General features: G+C 41.5%; 2 protein-coding genes across 3 annotated transcripts; both read right to left on the bottom strand.

The window, feature by feature from the left end:
- Positions 1-3,303: 3,303 nt before the first annotated feature.
- Positions 3,304-11,990, bottom strand: LOC106816118 (maltase A3-like). 2 transcript variants are annotated; one of them, XM_014820674.1, is made up of 12 exons: positions 11,711-11,990; positions 11,078-11,348; positions 9,226-9,405; positions 8,327-8,490; positions 7,942-8,067; positions 7,578-7,682; positions 7,214-7,300; positions 6,124-6,242; positions 5,782-5,962; positions 5,312-5,500; positions 4,839-4,967; positions 3,304-4,302 (listed from the first exon to the last, which is right to left on the bottom strand). In XM_014820674.1, the coding sequence occupies exons 1-12, from the start codon at positions 11,858-11,860 to the stop codon at positions 3,925-3,927; spliced, it is 2,079 nt and encodes a 692-aa protein (XP_014676160.1). In that variant the 5' UTR covers positions 11,861-11,990; the 3' UTR covers positions 3,304-3,924. The 2 variants fall into 2 exon arrangements, with proteins under 2 accessions (XP_014676160.1, XP_014676168.1); XM_014820682.1 differs by lacking the exon at positions 7,214-7,300.
- Positions 11,991-15,374: 3,384 nt separating this feature from the next.
- On the bottom strand, positions 15,375-22,273 carry LOC106816224 (mitochondrial import inner membrane translocase subunit TIM50-like). Its single transcript, XM_014820806.1, has 10 exons — positions 21,893-22,273; positions 20,285-20,316; positions 19,983-20,004; positions 19,747-19,805; positions 19,468-19,587; positions 19,036-19,143; positions 18,828-18,926; positions 17,948-18,104; positions 16,225-16,328; positions 15,375-15,981 (listed from the first exon to the last, which is right to left on the bottom strand). The coding sequence occupies exons 1-10, from the start codon at positions 22,257-22,259 to the stop codon at positions 15,886-15,888; spliced, it is 1,164 nt and encodes a 387-aa protein (XP_014676292.1). The 5' UTR covers positions 22,260-22,273; the 3' UTR covers positions 15,375-15,885.
- Between the last annotated feature and the right edge of the window lie 895 nt (positions 22,274-23,168).

Raw genomic sequence — 23,168 nt, 5'->3', positions numbered from 1 at the left:
AATTTAATGCTTTCGCGTCCAGCATTCAGTTTAGGCCATGCTCATGGACCGATAGTAGGCTCACTAGGTAACTCAAGACTAGTAATTCCCATAGTAAATAATTCGGTCGTGGCCTGTTGCTGTATTGCAGAATTCACTGCACAAGCGGGACGAGACAGCCCACAACCCTCTATTGACGTTCTTCGCGAAGATGAACAACACTTTTGCTTAATCATAGAGTTGAGCCGTCAGTAAAACAGGGGTTTACTCTCTCGTTGGAGCGCTCGTGTTCAATGTATTGTTGGGTTTGGAGGCTAAACAGTCGCATACATTTTATTAGGGATGACGACCAGCGTTGTGTTTTTTTTATCATCAATCATGAGCTACCATAAGCAAAAATCGCAATTCGTTATTGTGTGAGATTAGAGCAGTTCGCCTACTTGGATGTCGGCATTGCCAGTTATAATCGTTGGCAACAAGATGGCTGCCTGTTCATCATGGCTTGCCCACGTTCCGGTGACCCGGTACTGGTGTAATGCGGCGTAGTGAGCGTAACTTAAAGGATCTGTAAAAAGCTAATGAACCTCTGTACGGCGTAATTCTGAATAGGACTTTGTTCGAGACAGCCGCGCAGGTTCCTTTTTCAAGGACGAGGTGATTCGATGAGGCTTAAGTGATCGAGTCGAGTCCATCACCAAAATCTTACAATGTGCCATATCACTTTTTTAATTTCTCTCTCACTCTCTCTCTCTCTCTCTCCATCCTTCTCTTCTTCTCTTCTCCTAGCATCGCTCTCTCTTTCTATCACTCTCTCAATCTCATCTCTCTCTCAGTCACTTTTTTCTCATTCTCCACTCTCGACTCTGTGTCTGTTTCTCTCGCCTTTCTGTCTGCTGTGTTTGTCTGAGTGTCTGTCCTGTCTTGCCCTCTTCTTATCTTTTCTACCGGTAATTCCTGTGGCGGTAAGTAGTGAGTAATTTATTTTTGTATTCCAGCTGTTTACTGCACTGTTTCCACACACAAAGTTTCGTTCGGAGTTATGATTGTACAGTTTCATCGAGTATGTCATTGGTAAAATCGGCATTATCGCATCGCGAAATTGCTAACCGTTAGCGGCAGGCGAAAATGAAGAGCCTGGCGTGTCTGTAAGGATCGCTAACAAGCGATCAACCTGCAAAACCTCCGCCAGTCCGCTCATATTAATCGCGTCCGTGATTTGACGAATTGGTGGGCGAATTGCGTGCTCGATTAACAATGCTGTAAGAAAAATGGTAGGAAGTCCTGGTATAGAGTAGTTGGTAGATTGTCAATGACTGTAATCATATGCTGTCTGTTAAGACGCTCCCGATTAAAAATACACGATTTGATATAAGCCAAGAATATACATTAAATGAAAGTTTTCAACGATGAAAGTTGTCGTTATATTGTTCGATTATGCTCAAATTATTAGTGCAACGTGTAAAGTAGAAAGATTTTGCGTGTGTAATCATCACGTTGTAATATAATGGTATGTAGTATGTGTCGTCGATATGTGCCTAGGTGTGTTGTATACCTGCAGTATATCAATAGAGCTAGGCGAATATTTTGGCAGAATTTAAGTACAATTGAAGTCGCAGATATCGGCAGTGATTCGATGTAGAATTTTTACATGTGCCATCGGTGCTTGTGTGTGTTGTGTGTGTGCTGTGTGTGTCGTGTGTGTGTGGCGTGTGCATGTGTGTGATGTCGTTGTTGTGGTGTGTGGTGTGATGTGTATGATTGTTGTTGTGCGTGCGGTGCGTGTCGTGCGTTGGTGCTGTGGCGTATGGTGCGTGCATTGCAGTGGTGGTGGTAGGTGTGTGCTGGGGGAGGGAGCGCGTAGCGTGTGCGTGCGTGCGCGCGTGCGTGGCGTGCCTGTGTGCAACAGCGCATAGCGATTTGTTTGGCAGAAAGTTAGATATTCATCAAAATATCATACATTAAGTAGGTCGGAGCGTGAGTGAGGTATAAGGAGGCAGGGGTTTGTGGGCAAGAAGTAGGTGTACGTGTGACTAGTCAATGCTCCACCCTGTATACCTTACACTGTGAGGCCTATTATTACTGTGACGCGCCATGTTCAAGACAACACACTGTAAGTGGTGTCCGAATGGTCAAATGTTGTGATACATGCACTGTTCAATCTGTAGCTCTCTCTATCTCTCACGCGCTGTTCTTTTGATCAGCCCCCTTCTCTATACTCTCGGCCTCTCTATCTCTACTTTCTCCCACTACATCCTGCTGTCCTCAGCACACCGCACACACATTATTCCACTCCCTAATGCTCGGCTACGCGTCTGTTCTTCTCATCTCTGCATGACTCATCAGAAATTTATAGAAAATCAGTTGATAGATTCGAAATGCGCACACGCGCATACGCGAGCACACACACACACACACACACACACACACACACACACACACACACACACACACACGCACGCACGCACGCACGCACGTAGGCAGGCACGCACGCACGCACGTAGGCACGCACGCACGTAGGCACGCACGCACGCACGCACGCACGTAGGCACGCACGCACGCACGCAGGCACGCACGCACACACACCTATCTTCTGCCACTAATCGACCACCAACATAACACCACGTGCACACACACAACTTGTGTGCCGATTCCGTAGTCTTGACCCTCACACATTGATGTTTGTAGCGGGGATCAATGGATTACTACGATCAGGAATGTCACAATGTAGACACTCTAATATAGCCTATATTATGACACTCCTGCTACGATTAGTACGCTGGATGCCCACCAGGTAGCAAGGTAGGTAGACCCTTTTTAATGGAAAGAAGTTTTAGCGTGTGAGGTGTACCGTCTATAAGTGCGTGCGTACGCGTACATCTGCATTGAAAATTCGATATAATATTCGCGCGCGTGCGTGCGTACCCTGTTCCAGTTTTGCTTATATATAACCATAATGAAAGGCATTGCATACACCATGGAGGTGAGCATATAGCATTACCAAATAGTTACTAAGTAGACTCATTTATTTTATGATCCGCTCGCAGAGCATGAGAGATTCCACTTTTGCAACACGTGAACTTCGAAATTACTGCTTGTTGCTAAACCCAATCAGCATATCAAGCTTGTTTTGTGAAATCACGCCTAATGCGTGCATAAATATACATACTCCCGATAAAGCATTACACAACCTATAAAGATAACCAAAGAGGAAAACGGGCGCAACCTTATGTGGTGCGTTTTTACGGACGTTGAGCTAACGTTGACATATTACAAGGCTCCAAATGATAACAAACAAACAAATAAAAGATACTATAATACATTGGATGTTGCTTCAACAAAAAGCTCATTTATTATCATGATGTGCTCTTGGTAAGTAAATCTGGACTTGCCATAGAATTACTAAGAAATTAATTAGGTTACTTTAAGAGTATGAGTATAGTAAAACATCATGCATAAATTTTGACAGTGTATGCAAATTGTTAATTTTTATTATGCCCGACTACCAATGATTTATTACCAGCTTCCAAAGAGTGTCCATTCATTTTTAAGTGAGCACATAATAAACAGAAATAGCTAACTGTCAAAACAAAAAAATGCTAGTTTAAAAATTGCTTTTGAATCACTCCAAATAATAACCCTAAAAGCTTTGCCTTTAAAAATTCAAATAATTCTATCCAAAGTTATAAACTAATAGAGAAAGCATACCAGTACGTTTCAGCCTGTCAGCCAACCACAAAAGCAAAGCTCAATAAAATCCTGATTCCACAAAACATACAACTCCGGGGTCCTTAGAGCAAAAGCAACAAAAGCAATATCAACAAAAGCACTTCCCTCATGCTATTCCGAACAATGGTTCATCATGGTCATAAATCAGGTTGCATTCAGCGCCACCTAGTGGGGCACCCAAGAGGTAAGGTACAACTCCGGAGCTGCTGCCACACGGATCTAGATCTTGATGACAAAGCCCTGTCCGGGATTGACAAGCAGAGCATCCTCGAACGACACCGACGCGCCGGTGGCTGCCTTCTCCGTGTTGACGACGACGGTGCCTGTGGCCGGGTAGTCGCCCCTCACAAAGGCGGGCAGCGTGAAGCGGTCAGCGGCGTCACCAAAGTTGAGGACAACGAGATACGCCGCAGGACGATCCTCCTCCTCGTCCTCCTCCTCATCCTCCTTCTTGACAACGCGGCGCCGGAAAGCAATCAGGTTGGCACCGGACCCGTCGATCAACGTCATCTCACCCTCGACGAATGCCGGCTCGCCTCGCAGCTTCCCCAGACGCATGTAGACAGCGAGACTGGACGTGTTCGCCTTACGCTGGTCCTGCAGGCAGACAAACGTCAGTGAGCAACACACGAGCCAACTAGCACCAACGAGAATCTCAGCGAGACACAGTATACTCCAGTTGTAGTCGGTACAATTCACATTCAAATTCTGCTATGTTTTCAACTTCAACATGTTCAACTAACATAAATAGAACTGGCATTGACTTCTAACGCCAATTCGTATGGACTGCAAGGTTAACTCTGATGGCTCCCTGACATCAAGAAAGCATCAACCCTCCCTGACTCCAAGACACAATCCACCCTCCCTGACACCAAGACACAATCCACCCTCCCTGACACCAAGACACAATCCACCCTCCCTGACACCAAGACACAATCCACCCTCCCTGACACCAAGACACAATCCACCCTCCCTGACACCAAGACACAATCCACCCTCCCTGACACCAAGACACCATCCACCCTCCCTGACACCAAGACACCATCCACCCTCTCTAAAACCATGACACCAGTCTCCTTGTAATGACTAAGCAACACTGAGATGATGGGGGAAGCTCTACTACTACAGCTTACCTCCACGTTGACATCCAGATCCCCCAGTGGAAGCCATGGCTCGTCAGAGCTAGTGAAATTACCACCGGCTGCACTGGACCAAACCATCGGGCCCCTGTATGGGTCACGGGTCACCGAATCGTAGTTCGTCTAAAAGGTAGGATAGAAGCATGTGAAACAACCAGGAAAAAAATACTTTTTTTTCACGGGAGCTCTTTTCCAAGTCTGTGGAAAAAATAGCTCTCGTCAATAATTTTAAGGGAGCGATATCGGAGGGTTGAAGAGCGAATCGCTCATCCCTCCTGTGTATTTTTTACCCTGGAGACATCAGTCACGAGGTGCAAAGGGTTCTGTTCACACCTGTCACCCTAATCGCCCAACTCCTGTGTGCAGGTATGAGAATCCGGTTAAATTTTTATTAACCCGACTCTGCATCAGACACACGTCTTTTGCGTCACTAACGAAGCAGTGCTTGACACATTCACTGATCTCACCTTTCCAACGCTGAGAGCGTAAGCATCCTTGGTTTCCTCAAAGGATGGCACTGCGCTATTGAGCAGTCCTATCTCCTCACCATAGTACAGGATGCGACCACCAGGTAGCAGTGTGGTCATCATGTTCAGAACGTTGGTGTAGTCACTGCCCCTCAGGGATGCAATGCGAGAGTGAGAGTCATCTCCTAGCTGCGCAGAAATATTAATAGCAAAATCAACATCAACAACAACGACAACAACAACAACAACAACAACAACATCCAGAGCAAACCATCGGAATGAGTCGTCATCATAATCATAATTTAACACTGCACGAATTTTTATATGTTATAAGTAGACAGACATGACTTCAGTTAAGCATCAACCACCCATGTCCCAGCACTGTATCTGCCTGATGAAACAATCAGTAGCGAGGCCGGTCCCGACTACACTGATACAACTTGCAGCCACCTAGGTGATCGTTGTCCTACCTGCCAGGTAGCTAGACCAGTGCTGTTATCAGTCGATGATTTGATGTGACCACGAACACACTCAGCATCGCAGCTCGAGTCAAGACGCCCAACCCAGCCCATGTTCAGCACGCTGTCAGATCCATAGTTGAGGAACTTCAGGTTGGCTTGACGATCACCACCACAGTCTGTTATCAAGAACCTACGACCATGCCAAAAAAGAACAATGGTAAATGCTATTGTCGCTTGTAACGCTACAACACTATTTGCATTTCTCCTTTACTATACATTTATAGACATTTTATTGGTCCGTCACGTGACAGAAACTCCAGTTTTTTTCTATTTCCAAGGAGAGAACATCACCTGCGACCGGAGGCAGTGACAAAGTCCTCAATGACGCTCTTCCATTCGCTGACCAGCTCGTAGCTTCCGTTCTGGTACTTGGTGAGCGCATGGTCCATCGAGTCATAGTCCGCTTTACCCTACAAATAACTTACTATTACCATCTCATCTCGTAACGGGCTAACGATAACTTAGAATCTAATGTAGGATGGTTTAGTGTTGATGCATGTTAAATATGTCAATGTCCACCTATTCATTGTCACATCAACTATACCATTACTTTCTATCATTGCGAAAGTGACATGTTTTAAATATGCTTCATTTAATGAATTAATCAGACACAAAAATATGACCCTTTTTGTCACATTTTATAACCAAAATCTTATTTGATGATTCTACCATCTAATAAACTTTTACTGTTATTTAAGTTGTTACTCAGCAAAGTTAAACTAAATCGTGATATTATCTTCAGAAAAATACATGTCATTCTTTGGAGGTAATTTTAGCATTAATCTGCAAAGCTGTAGCCACTTTTTGTATCTGAACCAATACAAGATTTCATTTCTTTTTTAGCAACTGATCTGACCAGATGTGCAAATTCTACAAAACTGCAAAACCTAAACTCAACCAAAATTACGATTTAGAGTGGTGGATACACCGTACTTAACAGAGACTACAGTGTCACTCTCCACCTTGTGGCCACTTTCACAACATAATATTGAAATACTTGCCATCCCAGGAATTATAAAGATTAATTTGTTTTCAGAGATTTCTAAACTCTATTGGTCAGTAGCAAAAATATAATAATTTGAACCATAGTTTTCAAATCCAATAACAGTCACTAAGTAACATCTCAAAAATTGTACAAATTTCACAAGACCAAAACACTGTGGTTAGCCTACCACTACCCACACACCACACACCTTTCCCTACAAAGTTTAAATTATATCCCTGCATCATTTATTGCAACATGAGTTTCCCTGCAGTCTTTCCTATTACCATTCCATTATACATCTTCTACAATAACTACAATTAGATAATATTAGATTAATTAGATATGTACTTATTTATTAGATTCAACACAAGTTCTCAAGACACCAAATCTACATACCTCTGAATGAAACTCATTGCTACTCAACATTGCCTCCCTCTTCACAATGTCAGAAGTCAACAATGTATCATCAGTGAGGTTGGCAGCCTATAACGTACAGCGGGCAACGTGCAACAAATAAGCAGTCTACATACAACATACACACTACAACACTCGTAACAACTACAACACGAAGAACGTGGCTCTAACACAACTGCACTGCAAGGTAACACACATGCACACGCAACTACAGCAACGAAAAAATGTCTGCACTTGCTGTAGTGCGTTTCGTGCCATGGCAACGTCATGGCAACGTAGGCGGTACCACAGCAACTACATCGCAGACGCCACAAGGATTAGAACAATTGAGCATCCACGGAGTTACCTGTGCACTTTCGTCACTCCCGATATCCTCGCTCTCAATTAGGAATGCAGTATCCCTCATAACGAAGCCATCAACGCCCTTTTTCAGCCAGAAGGTGAGCACGTCCTAAACACAGAACATCGCATCAGGACAGTACACCTAACTAACTGTTGATAATGCAAATACATTGTTAGTATACTCACACCATGATCACATTTTTGTGTGTCAGTATCGCTCGCTGTTCCACAAATGTCACATTGAACCAGCGAAAAGACTTGAAAATTTGCTGCCACAAAGCTGCTGATTGGATGAGAATCAATCACAAAACATTTATTGTACATGACAGTAATTTATGCATATTACATTCGTATATTAAAGTTCGTACCTTTAGCTCCTTTTTCACGGCATCGTCTCTAAGGTTGAGCTCCGGCTGCTGCTTGGGACCAGAGTGGTAATAGAACTGGCCCCTCACTGCGTCCCAGGTCCATGCTGACGTGCCGTGTCGATTCAACTAAATGGCAGATGGCAACGATTTAGTTTTTTTTATATATTAATTACTTATTATGCAGCTAAATTTGCTGAAATTTAAACACTAATACCTTTTTTGCATCATATGAAATAAATGGTTACTAGCCACATATACAGTGATGTCTTTATTAGATGTACGAGATCCTATCACCATTGAACAGATACTGGCACAAGCAATCACTAAAGTTCCCAGTGATAAATAGGTTAACTGTTAGTAACTACCTTCGTTAGCAGTTACTGACCCAATTATTTGGTGGTTGCACGCCACCACCAGACGTAGTGGTGTTGGCTCCGTCCGCCCAAACATAAAAGTCCTTGTAGGGTGCTGTGCCCTGGCGAGACTCAACGAACCACATGTGCTCATTGCTCGTGTAGTTCGGAATGAAGTCGAGTATGATCTTGATATCTGAACAGAATAAGACACACAGGTAAGAGCATTCAATGGTATTACATTACAGATATAAGGATACTCACACCTGAGATAACGCAACATGGACACACCTGAGAGAAAGCAACTGGGACACACCTGAGAGAAAGCAACAGGGACATGCCTGAGAGAAAGCAACATGGACACACACTTGAGATAAGGCAACAAGGACACACAACTGAGAAAATAACATGGACACACATCCGAGATAAGGCAACATGGGTACATAACCGAGAGAAAGCAACATGGGCACACACCCGAGAGAAAGCAACATGGGCACACACCTGAGAGAAAGCAACATGGGCACACACCTGAGAGAAAGCTACATGGGCATGGAAAAGCTATATGGAAACACCCAAGAGAAAGCCACAATAACACACAATTGCTTGGAGCAATATGAACGTACATTGGATACAAATTAATATGGGCATTCACGTGCACATACGTTCACGTTCATGCAAAGACTCATGAACACGCACATGTATGCACACCGATAAAATAATTTTTTCTTATGACAATTATACAAGCATATATGACTATACTATGTACACGCAACAAACTTTAATCACAGCCTGTTTGCCTGCAATCGAGGACAGGACAATTACTGAAAACGTGAAATCACTATAGGCAATGTTGCAGCCTAGAGGTTGATACAGGATCTAACTCAACACCACGCATGCATCCAACAGCCTTCTACATTTACTCGATACTTGCCTTTAGCGTGGAGGGCGGTTACAAGGCTGCCAAACTCTGTCATTGTTCCATACATCGGTGCGATACTTGTATGGTTCATGACATGGTAGCCGAAGTCATTCTCACCAAAGGCGTAAGGAGAGAGAATCCAGAGTGCATTCACTTTCAGATCGTTCAGGTAGTCTAACCTTGACTCAATTCCTAAACATCAAAGGGTTGTCGGTAAAAATTAGGTGTTTCGATTAATTGGCTGGGTCAAGTATTAGTTGGATAGGTCCCATCATTAATTAATTGACTTCTGACTACTCTTATAAATTTTAATCAGAAAATCTTTGCATACATACATTATGTCGCGGATAATCTCAGTTACACTATACCCGAGAGGAGGTAGTTTTTTATCATGGTGTCATGTTATCATGGTTATTAGGTAGGGGCTCAAAACCATGAAAAACTGCTACTTTTCCTTCTCCAGAAAACGGCCAGCCAAAAATGTACTTTTCCGTAGCAGTTTCGGATTTCCTGCTGGGGGAAATTATTAGTAAGGTTGTATAACAACTATATAGCCAAGAGTTCACATGCATTCTCACACTAGGGGCGAAATTACACAGTTTGACACTGCAACATAATAAAATACTGATCGAGTAGTTAATTTTGGTATTAACTTTTTTGCAGGAAATAGGAATAGTTACTTTTAGTTTTCTGTCAGCATATTCACTTGTTCCAGACAAGTGGAAATATGTTAAGGATACACTCAAGCTTTTGCACAGGTAATGCTCTAAATTTAATGAAGAGTAAACGTTTATTGACAATTGAATCGAATCAATCACACGTTTTATTTATAGACAAGATGTATCTCTATGCTCAAGTCAAAAAATCTCATGAAATTTCCAGCACAAAACTGATAACACAAATTTTGAATTTTTATGTAAGAATGGTATTTGGGATATTTCTCAATTACCACAGAGTATGAAAGCAAAATTCTCGCCACACGCTTTTAAAAGCACAATATGCGCAGCATGGACAGATTAATATCAATCAATGATGTGCACAAAGCAACTTTTCATGCAGATAACAGCATGGAACTTTGGAAGGAAACATAACAAGATTGCAGAAGCAGATATAATGACATTTGTGAATCTCATCACACTACATAATTTATATTTATATCATCTTTAGATGAATTCTGATGATGAAAATGTAGCACTTGGGCAATCCAGAGAATTATATGCAAATATTACAGAAAACATTACAAATGGAACACAGAATAAACACAGAATAGTGCTTTTTACACCCCGGGTTAAACTGCAGGCTCTACAGGCTCAACCTGTATTTAATAATTTAGTGAATAGCATAGTTGGCATGACTAAAGACTGGCGTAGCAACCCTGAACCCACTGTATGAACCAGCATGAGTTCATATGCCTATGCTATTGCATCAGCTACCAGGATGTGGAAGCATTGCATTGATCAGCTTCCCAAACGCCAGCTGCTGCAGCTAGCATTACAATCTATTTCTGTCTGACCAGCTTGTAAATGCAGCTGCTAGGAAACCAGTTGCTACCAGTCTGGCATCAGAAGGCAATCATACAGACTGAGGTTACACAAAGGAAAGTTGTTTTTATTGGTTAGGTGCAGGGACATACATCGGATCAGTGCAGTAATGTCATCACCAAGATATTATGGACTTTGCCGATAGAAATTTACTCTTTCTGTATTCTTCTAGACTGATTGTACAGCCAAACAAGTATTACTCAACTAGCACTGTTAAACTAGTTTCAACAAAGAAGCACAAATAACTACTTCTCAATTATCACTGTTAACTAGCAACTTTAAACTAGTTATACTTCTAAGTGCATCTTCTGCGCATCACCTACCCTTGAGATCTCCGTTTCCATCCCCATCACTATCCTGGAAAGACCGGGGATGGACCATGTAGGTCACTCCCTCATTGAACCAGTTGTCGGCAGGGATAGCCGGGCAGCCCGGCGCAGTTACAACAATAGCGATGGCTCCAGCCAGCATCCCCAGCCAGGCCAGGCCGAAGATGATGAGCAGTATCCAGCGGATGCGAACCCAGAATGGATCATCCGCATACTTCATCAGCTCCTCCTTACCCATCCCCATGGCAACCTCATCGTGACCGACCTACGGGGTTGAGAAGAATAACGAGGTAATTAAGAGGTATTACGGGGTTTTTATGAAGTATAAGTCTGTAATTTTTTTCTGGGTTTCTTGTGACTATGGCTAAGCCTAATACTAGCTAGTAGTAATAGCAATAATAATACTAGTAATAGTACAACTACTAATAGTAATACTACTAGTAGTAGTAGTACTACTAGTAATACTAAATAAAATCATCCTATCCCTACAATATACGGTAGGCTACCAATCGTGGTTATAATATATATGTATATAATATTCTCAACGACTTGTTACGCTCTTCATTATACACACATATCATGATGGGAAACTAACGATAATCGGATATTACTGAGAATCATACATACCTCGATTTTTACGTCCCCTTCCTGATCGCCATTTGGCAGGAATTTTACTGTAGACTGATCCTGTTCTTGTTCAAGCTTCGACTCATCGGGAGCGTCACCTTTGCCATTTTCGAGTTTCTCCTCTAAAGGAGGATACACGTCGTTCTGCATTTCTATAAGTTAATTCTAACCAAATAACGAACAACGTCACCGATGCCTAAAGATTCAAGTTTTACACAAATTCAACCTGATGACTAAGCTCTTCCGCAATATATGTTACGACACTTCGCTTGTTCTTGTGTTTCAGGATAAACAGTGGCGCCGCCTTGTGTCAGGTTCGCGCGCACGCACATGCACGCTATGCACGCACGCACATGCACGCACGCGCACGCCCGCATGAATACTGACAAATTGTATATTATTAAATGATTTGTCATTTTTAATTTTTCTCAATGATTCACCCCTGGTATTACTGGTCAGACCAATGGTCTGCATAAATATATTATGATATAGTGATGTACGCTGCCTATAACTGTCAGAATTCTGATGATTGAATATAAAAGAATAAAATCATAAAAACTAGACTATTTTTATTATATTATATCTATTTCCTTGATAAGGTTCTTACCCTTTATCAAATTTGTCTAAAAAAATTGTCAACAAAACATTCATAATTGTAGATAATGAGTGATATCATAGACTAAGAGATCAAATTGTCCTTGATGTCATAGTGGGATATGTCATTATTGTAGTGCGTCACGAGAGGCATTTAGTAACGTTCATATATTTTTGTATGTTTGAAGATGTTGAAACGGTAGTGTGTATATAAACTTCAGACAATGTTACATGCCCGAGCGAACCATAAGTTTTCACAAAGAAGACAATACTACAATTGCATATATTTCACATTTTTTTACTTGAGAGCGAAATGCGTTTCGTTTGTTGCCGGTAGTCATATTTAAACTGATGGCATACAACCGCAAAACCAAATTAACATTTAACACTGTTCTCTGAGCAACCGGGAATAATATCCAACTGCATTGCACATGTCAGCAAACTCATATGCCTCTGCTGCAGTGCTGCAGGGTATTTAGCAAGGACACGAAAAGAAACGTGCATGTGCAGTAGAAATTTCTGACTATAGGTACATACAAGTCACGTGAGCATCCCCTTTTGTATCATCTGCCAATGTGTATAATATCATACAGATAAACATACTAATGATAAGTTGGATGAATGTAATAAACATCACGACTTATTGTTGAGGACTGAGTCCGTTTTACAAAGTAATCATGTCTAATGCCAATGGAAAACAGAATGTTCTCTCTCAGTCGATCACTTCACTTCATTTGCTCTCCCCAGCTCCTGTTAATATAAATTTACTATAAAAGCACAATGCTTTCACAGCCATAGTATCTACAGCAATATGACATGCTGTATGAGGAACAAACTGAACGTGTCAAGAGATAAGTGTGATGCTTGTTGTCCAAAAAAGTGGAAAGATCACAGACAATCTATCTCATAACACAATATATAGTAGCACGTGAAACTTAAAAAACCTTGATCATGATCTTCCAAGCAAACGATTTGGTAAGAATTTGACTAGGAGACCAGTGACCACAGAAAAATTGCAACTTCATTATACAAGTGCCGCAGAGCGACTGGGCTCACCTGAGGTCTGTTGCTACGGTTATAAACGTACCATTTCAGTCGTGCGTAGTGACACCTTTGTTAGGCGCAGATATGCAGATACGCAGTTGCGTACACATCATTTCAGCAAACGTTTTTTTTATTGCAGAGAGAGAGAGCGAGAGAGAGGAAGAGAGAGAGGGGGGGGCGAGAGAGTGAAAGACAGAGAGAGAGAGAAAGCGAGCGAGAGGAGAGAGAGGCAGAGAGTCAGTCAGACTAAATTGTTTATAAACAAATAACACCCACGCGGCGTGCTACTGTATCAGTTACGTCATCGATTGAAATGTACATTCTGATTTCGCCGTGCGGCGTCCAAACTTTCGACGAAGATGGCGGGCAGAGGTAAGGTAGACGCACGTATAACGTACAGATTTCTTCAATGTCGGGGAGGATCAACACATTTCGACTGACAGTCAACCATCGGGCTCTGCAAGCCAGCATGCTCCACCATATCCCGACATTGCACACTACTGTAACGTTGACGGAGAGAGCCATACCAAGGACAGTACAAAACTGGCAAATTTTCATTGGTAAGTTTGACGATTCAATTCCGCAATTACTTATCTCAAGATTGATTAAACTGAAGTTAAGAAAGTAATTCTTTCTGCACTTTTGAGCGTAATATACATTTGACCTATCCTGCCGGGACATTCTTCTCACTCTGTTCCGATAGATGGCGTGCATACTGCATCGTATTACGTAGACTGGTACCCGGTCCCACCTCTCAGCTTAGTTACTCGATGGGGGAGTAATCGAGGTGGGAGCGAGTACCAGTCTACGTTTAGCCCATGCTGTGATACTATCAGCCACCCACCTGCGAGGTAGTACTATTTATAGTTGGCCTTAAAGCCTCACAATGCGCATCCAAACGCTAATTTCTACAGTACTAGACTAGCAAATACTTCGTGGCATGAATAATCACACTACCTTATGACAAAATAAACTCTAGCTCCTCCAATTTCACTGCGCGTTGTCTTATAAAAGGTATTTTGAAAATACCTCCAATGTTGTTGAAATTCTCCGATGTTGCGGTACAGCGGTACGGGCGCAGCAAAGATAAAAACATGTGACGTCACCAAACCAAGTCGATGTTATGTTGTTTGAAACAAGTTAGCGTTGGCGTCTGATTACCTGATTTCGCACCTCTTTCTTGTTGGGAACGCGCAGTCAAATGGGAGGAACTAGAGTTTATTTTGTCATAAGGTAGTGTGATTATGCATGCCACAAAGTAGTTGCTAGTCTAGTACTGGAGAAATTTCAGCGTTTGGATGCGCATTGTGAGGCTTTAATCAAAAACAGACGTTTGCGTAAGTGCTATTGACATTGTATTCCCAACATACAGAATCTCATATAGAGAATGAAGTTCATATATGATTTAAGGGGCGTAAACGTTGTTCAAGTAAGTCTTGCATGCAGAATTTCACTGTGAAATTTAAGTCTTCCACGATCACACAAGTACCATCAATCACAGTTCAGTCCTTTGTTAACAGTCAACAAATCCATGTTTAACCCTCCTCTTGAGGGTCAAAAGGTTATCAGACACTTACTCTTTGCACGTCAGTGGAAAGCACATTTCATGGTCCTTTCAATAAAGCCATAAAAATGGTAGGTCACCGCTGAAACAAAAAAGTGTTTTCAATCGCTCCATCAGACCATGTCCTCAGAAAATGTCTAAAATCTGCCCTGTGCCCCATTGACCTTTGACCCGTGACCTCCAATTTCGGCACAGTGATGGCTTTTCCTACTATGATGCTATACACCGACTATCACGAGCCTAGGTTGAGCCATTTAGATTTGTGCCGCAATTCTGCATTTCCTCCCTATACCTTAAGTTAAAGAGGGAATGTTCCCCCTTCTTTTACACCGCTTCACCTTTGACCTTTGACCCCCAGCTTCGACATCCCAACTCGTTTTCGGATTACCCCCCACGTCCCGAATATCGCGACCGTACGTCGAGCGGTTAAGATTTGTGCCTAACTGTTGACGCACGCACGGCCGGACGGACGGACGGACGCACAGACGATCATGCGATTCTACAAGCTGCATCTGACTATGTCAGATGAGCTAATAAGAGAGGAGCATGACTTCACACACCAATGGACAATAGTTAGTAGTTCTAGATGAATAACCAGGATCCTAATCACCAGTACTGCAACCATCGTGACTCATACAGACGGATGGACTAGAACAGATAAAAATGCTTGCAACAAGTGATATTGCAAGCTGGGCAAGCTCAGACATCCAACTTTTGCATGGGCGACACAGTTGATCATGTTTAGTTTATGCTCGGCTCCCAAACCTAAAACGTTTCCTTAATGTTACTACTGAACCGTTTTCCAAATAAGTGCACTAGTTATGACATGTCTCAGCATGTCACGTCTATAAAACCAGATGGGTGATTCAGTACTGACCAGCTCACAAAATTTGTCCCTGGTGATGAGAGTGGATGTGGTAGCAATCTGGTCTCTCTACACAACAAGCTGTCACACATACCTACTACAACAACACTACCTACTACCTAAGAAATTACGACTCCAGCCACTTGTTAATGTCTTCTGCTTTTCAGCATCTGCCATTTGTTGAGCTTGATGTGCCTGTTGTTCCTAAACACACCAAAACACTTCATATAGACTAAACATAATGGTAAATAATGGAAAAATTTACCATTTTTGTAACTTCCCCCAACACAAATGTTCAATTGCATCATAATTTTGTTAAATTGAAAATCAGAAGCAAATCTTATCTTGAAAAATGGCATTTCAAAATTCCAGGACTTTCCATGTTGTCCAGGAACTATACGAAATTTTACATATGTGACATTTTACTGCACAGGTTCTCTTTCATACCTGCAGCAACCTTTGATTGCGTTTAAAGGCCTCGATAGGGTCATCCTCATCCTTATAGTGATCCAGTACTTCTCTCACATCTTCAACCTCACTAACTGCGATCGCTGCAAAAATTATAAGCAAACATCAATGAATGACGCCACGATACAATAGAGAGCGATCTGGGTGACAGGCATACAAACACATGCTTTACCAGCTCGATATTAGTCCTTATATTTCCAATAGCTAAAGTGAATTTTACGATTTTATTTTTAGTTTGTTAATTTAGCGTTTGCTAACATACACTACATACCACCATACATCACTCAGTGGCCCGTTGTCAGGAACATCACAAAGTTAAGGGTAATGTTAGTGCTAAGATGTTAAAGGCATAATAGGCCCAGTGATTATACAAAGCTGACGAATGCTACAGTAACTGCATGGCACCTTCTGTAGTTAATAAGTACATTACCTTATAGTCAAACGCGTATTAGTTTGTCCAATATCACTGATAATTACTAAGAAATGTCTAATTGAAATCCGTAAATCTGGTAATCTGGCGCCAACGCTAAATTGGTTGCCAAGCAAAATAGCCTCGAATTCGGTTAGGCAACGTCACATGTTGCTACGGGTGTTTAGCAGAGAATTGTTTGTCCTGGGATGCTTATATACGACTAATGAGCTAGTATAATGTATCTCTGGGTGTATTCTCGGTATTGAGGCACAAGTAAATAACCGTGGGTGCTAATGAACGGGTACCCACATGTCTTCAATTTCAGACACAGGTGTATTCGTTTGACCAATATACGTAAATACGCGTAGTGCCGTCTGCTTTCCATGTTTAGTCTGTGGCCGTGGTTAGTCAGCGATCCTCCCATAGCAGCGTTGGCCCCCAACACAGCCTACTTCATTATCACGAGCGTCCGTGATTCGTACGTGGATTCCACGTTCATTACAATCAGAGCTACTGTTACGTATACAGTTACGGTACTGTACTATCGCTAGCATTGCGTACGGCCGAGCGAAAATGCATGCGTGCGTGCGTTTTTGCATGCGTGCGAAAATGTCCGGTGGACTATAAATCTGTATCACACCCGTTTCGAAGTATGCGGTTTCGAAACTGTAAACAAGCCAGTCAACTGATTTCGTGGACTGCGGATTTCAATTAGACATTTCTTAGTAACCATCAGTGATATTGGACAAACTAATACGCGTTTGGCTATAAGGTAATGTACTTATTAACTACACAAGGTGCCAGTTACTCTAGCATTGGTTAAAATTGCATAATCGATGGGCCTATTATGCCTTTAATGTTGTTGGTAACCATAATAGCAATGTTAAGACTAATTTTGTTTCTGACGAGTCTCTGGCATTCAGTGCAGAGTATATTTGCAGCGGCATTCTGCCGTAAACACAGCACTGGCCTTAGATGATAAAGTGACTTACAGCAGTCATAAAGCCTTGTTCTACATATATGCATATTCAGCAGTCATCATGGCCACTTCTTTACCCTGTAACACTTGGCCTGTCCCCATCTAAAGTATTTTCTATCACTGCCCCACAACTCCAAAACATGAAAGAGTCATTATGATCAACCTTCCAACAACCCCAATCACCATTTTGTCCTGCCCCACCGCAGTATGAACTATGCACTATGCCTGGATCTTCCCCAAACCCCACCCATTAACATTTCTGCTTCCTTGGCTTCCTCTAGCCCCATCTTTCCTCCACCCATACCACTTACTGCGCAGGAATGCACCAAGATCAAAGAGTGTTCTGTCGTCATCGTTGCCGCCCCATTTCTTCAGCTGCAGGGCATTGCGTGGCTGCAGGCTGATTGCATGACTATTCCAGTCTACAACGATCACCTTGGACATGTCACGGTTCAGACACGACAGATCCTGTGGGCCAATTGGAAGCAACGAGTTATAGATGGTAGTGTAGAACAACGCCCCATTGACAGCCAATTATGGAATGTAGTGCAGAACATAGGTTTGCAAGGCCAATGGTTCTTAACTGGATAGGCTCCACAAAATTCAACTTCATTCCGAAGTAGCAGGAAAATGTGCAATTGATGCTAAATTAGCCGTGAGTAGCAGCAGTTTATGATTCTCTTAGTTTCATCCTGGGAGCATGCTATATTTAACTCTTTTTTCGTCAAATGAACCATGATTGTAAATCAAGTGGCAAATAAAGTGGCAATGATTGTCTGTTATTCCTTATGACTCGATGCACTGAATTTGATGCACATGATACACATGACCTTACGTTCCATGCATATTTCCAGTTAAAAATATGTTGAAATTATGCTACATAAAAATTCCATTGTTTAAAATTCATTAGAAATATTTTTTAATGTTTTTAAACCGGCAGCTATACCATTGCTTAGAACGACGGTGGCACCACTACCAGCGTAACCACTGCCAAAGCTGTGCAATGTCACTTTTTGGCTGCAGGCTACAGACCAAGGGTGTTTCTTGTTTATTAACTTAAGAGAAGGATTGCAATATTTTTAAACCACTCTAAGTTTTAGTTATAACATGGACGATTATTTATGCACATACTATCATAATATACTCGAACGTTCTAGGTTATGGTACGATGATAGCACAAGCCCTGCTCACCTTCACGTGATGGCCTTTTATGTAGCGGGTAGCATCTCGAAACAGCCTGTACATTATGTAGCCTTGTGGATCCAAGCTATCTATGATTGGAAATGCTGTCTGAAATTCATGCATGAACAAAACTTAATGCTTCTTGTTTAGACACGAAACTCTTGCTTTTACAATAAACTCACAGGATGATATGGATGCCACTGCAATTGAAACTTACAAAACCTTGCTCCTGAGTGTAGATGACCACTTCAAACAAGGGTGGTCCCACTTGCTGGAGAAAATAGTCAATTCCTGGCCGTTTCTTGAAGCGCCACCCCGTTCCATACTGTAATTATACAGAGTTGTTTCCATTATTATTTTAGATAGGTTAGGTTAGGATAGACTAGCAGACAACATATACATCAAAACATGTATTTGGAAATCAGGAAATCAATATGTTCCACATATAGGTACCTGTTTAGGAACTGAAACCAATAATTTGGACAGGTTCGACTTACAGTCCAATTACGGTGGATAGATATATCAATTTACTTACACTCAAGTGAGGGTAGACAACTCCACCTGTTTCCCTACAGTTCAGTTAGGATTGGCAAATATATCTTTTTACTCACAGTTCAGTAAGAATAGACAAATAAATCTATCTACGTACAGTCCAGTCAGGATGGACAAGTATACCAGTCATCTCTAACACCAAGGTATACTTTGGCTGGTAGTATGGCTCGGTGAGTGGATCTGGAAGTAACTTGTCTCTGGAAGGTTCCCGAATCATCTGTGAGCAGGATAAAAAAGCTGTCACTGCGCAACATAGCACTACTCAGGAAATAGTCGTTTGATCACTCTCTTGGTCTCTCTTGCTCACTCTCGCTCCCCCTCTCTCTTTCTGCGTGTGTCCATAGTGAGTAAGGTCACCTTAGAAACACGAACATACCTTTTCATAAAAGCGTGCCTCACTCCATGCTCTAAACAAGTACTGCTTTGCTGTTGACACTGAAATAAACAGCAGATATGACAAAATCGAGCACGCTTCCATTTGGATCTACTATTGTTTAGCATTTTTAGAAATACACCAATACACTACTAGCACAATCAAATAACATCATACACTATATGCAAGTGATATCAATCATGACGTGTAATACAACCCAATTACTCTCATGCACTTACAGTTACTGTATTCATCCTGGATCTGAAACATTAATGTGAAAATAAATTATTGTCCGAGTTATGACACAGTAGTTGCAAGACCCAAGCTTGTTGACCTAGCATGAGTTACACATATCTCTTGAGAAATATTCAACTGTTCATAATACGAAATAGTATGCAGAATCAGTGATGAAATAATGTGAATTTTCACATCACAGAATTGTGTGTATTTTAGAACTATAATTGGCTATACTAATTCTCACGTCTGTAAATGTTATAGATGTTAACAATTAGGTTGTTAATATTTTCATTTACTGCCTTACATCATGTCCTTCTTCATCCTTCTTTGGTGCTCCTAGAACAGAAATCAAACTTGTGGTTATCAGATATCATAGGAAATATTCTCTGTTACATATTGCATTAATCATATCGAGACTTCAAACTCGCAATTTCAACACTCATCGGGATAGCTTATATTAGACACAAGCACATATCTACTCTAGGACCCCAATAATTACACCATAAGCTGATCTGAACCCTATCATTACGTACTGGGGTCTGTATACTGACCCGTATTGCGGTAAGGGAAACCATGTTCACATACACTGCAATATGCAGCATATATCAGTCAGGAATTGGCTAAATTATTAACATAAAACCCTTATCCAATTAAGATATAATGATACCATCACTAGCTTCAATATTTTAACAATTGATTAAATCAATTCATTGAAGAAATTTGTAACATATATATATATATATAACATCGAGTAGTGTATTACATCATGCACACAATCTATCTAATAAATAATGCCACCTCCACATACTGTCTGCACTGCACTTCCTCCAGAAGTGGCAGTGCTTTAATGCTAGAGTAAAAGAATGGGGTAAAAAACATGTTTACTTTGTATTTTTAAGCAATAACTTCAGGATATTCTGATATATCTTTTGGATACTAAACTATGAGTAAATAAAAGTTGACCACATTGACCAAAACATTGTGTGGCATTTTCACGGTAGTTTGCAAACAAACAATTTTCAAACCATTATTATTTAATAGTCAGTGATTTTAGGGGTCGTTCACAATTCTCCACATTTTCACAAGTGTACAAAGAGTACACTTTTTCGAGACCCCCCCCCCTTCCCTACTAAAGGTGTACGAAGAAAAATGTTGATTTTTTTCACACTATTCTACATAGTGATATATGTATATGAATTACATGCAAACCCTGGAACAATTGATCAAGGTCACCAGCGCGGCTAGAACTATTGCCCGCCATCGTGCTGGTTGTTTACACTGCATTATAGGCTCGGCTGCTAGCTAGCTAGCTCGGTTGGTTCGTTCAGCGGGCCCGTGCAAGGCACGGGCCGGCCGGGGCTCGGCGCGTCGCGGCATGAGGATGCGCGCGATGCCGGCTGGGGCACGCGGCGCGGGAAATAGATAGACATTTTTCGGAAATGCTGAAAGCGTACGGCAGGCATTGACTCCCTCCCCCCCCCCAGCGTACGGTTTGTAAGCTTGTAAAAATGTTGATAATTGTGAACGACCCCTTACCTCGTTAGATTATTCATCAAAATTTATGAGTTATCATGATATAAAAAGGCTTCATTCAACTATTACCATGTGAGTGTGAGAATATATGACGTCATCTGACTGCTATTGCTAACAATATATTAATTATTATATCATATATTATCATATGCACAGACAGATCAGTTTGATAGAAATTAAGTTCATCAGAAGTCAACGAGTGACGTTGTTTATGGATCAAGGAGGACCCTGCAAGTGTGTTTTCGCATATGTGCTAAACTAAACAGGGGTGCTAGACTAGGCTTGGGCCTTGTTTATTGGGTATTTTGTGTGTATGATGTAATTCACTACTAACATTGTAAAAAGTATTCTTAATCTTATTAATAATAATAATACGGACCCCAAACAGCGATAATCATCCCACCAAGACCGCTGAACATAACAGCAAATGACGCAAACGTCCATCTCATGTTCTTTGCAAACTTTTCCCGCCGTTTTCCCTCTTCATCGTTTTCTGTGTCCTTATTTCCACTCGCACCGGGACCCGCCGCATTGGCCAATTTATTCACAAGAGCGTCAGCCGATTTCTTGGTCGTTTCAGCATCTTCGTGTTTTGTCGAAAAGAATATCACACGTGACGTTGGCAGCATAGAGCCGCTACATTTGTAAAGTACATTGCTACCAGTCCATGATGATAACCTGTTGCTGCTTCTATGTAAGCTTTTGTTGTGACGTGATAGTTTAGTTAAATTTCGTATCAAACACATGCACCTGAGGGCTGCCATCATATATCCCATAAAGCCAAGCGAGTTTTTCTCAAAGAGTTCTGTTACCATATAATCTGTTACGTATCTGTTACGTATCTGTTACTATAATATCCTATAATGCCTATATATGCAATACATCAGATTATATTATAACTCGATACGAATTTTCCATTACTCGGTGCAGAAATAAAATTTTAAATTCTATATAAAAGGTGTTTTTTATCAATTCACGCTCATTTATTTCCGCAAGGTGGCACCATGAATCGGGTGTGCTTTCGAGCAAAATTTGCTCTCGAGCACTCGAGCTGAGGAACGATCGAACGATCAAACGTCTCGGAAACAGATAAGATTAGATTTAGCTTGAGTGCAAGCCTTTTTGTCACTGCTACTCAATTTATAATGCACTAAACAGTAGTAAGTTCATTTTAACTGAAGATTTAGATTTAGATTTAGCTTGCAGGGGTCGAAATTAGATTTTTATTATGGTATCCATTCGGGATACCAGGTATTGAAATCTGGTATCCCCCCAAAAGATCTGGTATCCCGGATTTTTTTGGATAGTAATTTCAACAATGTTGGTATCCAAAATCTTGAAATATGCAATAATAGCATTTGAAAATTATCAAGAGCTAATAATACCTAGAGTGTACAACGGAAAAACGGGAAAATAGTGCTATTTCACGACTACATTATTCTACTTTGCCTGCGAGTCTAGAATAATTTCATGGTATTGCATAAGCCTTATCGCCAATCGGAACAGCAATGCGTCATGGGATAGGAAAAGGGGCATTACTAGCGCCGCCGCCGCCACGAGCGGTTAGCAGCCGGCTGCACGCAATAGGCACTTGAAGCATATCAACAGTAAACATACGCCGCCGCCATCGCGCGTACACTGACACATATATATTA

Source organism: Priapulus caudatus, unplaced genomic scaffold, assembly GCF_000485595.1.
Source record: "Priapulus caudatus unplaced genomic scaffold, Priapulus_caudatus-5.0.1 Scaffold30, whole genome shotgun sequence".
Taxonomy (NCBI): domain Eukaryota; kingdom Metazoa; phylum Priapulida; class Priapulimorpha; order Priapulimorphida; family Priapulidae; genus Priapulus; species Priapulus caudatus.
This window is presented reverse-complemented; position numbering and strand designations above follow the sequence as displayed.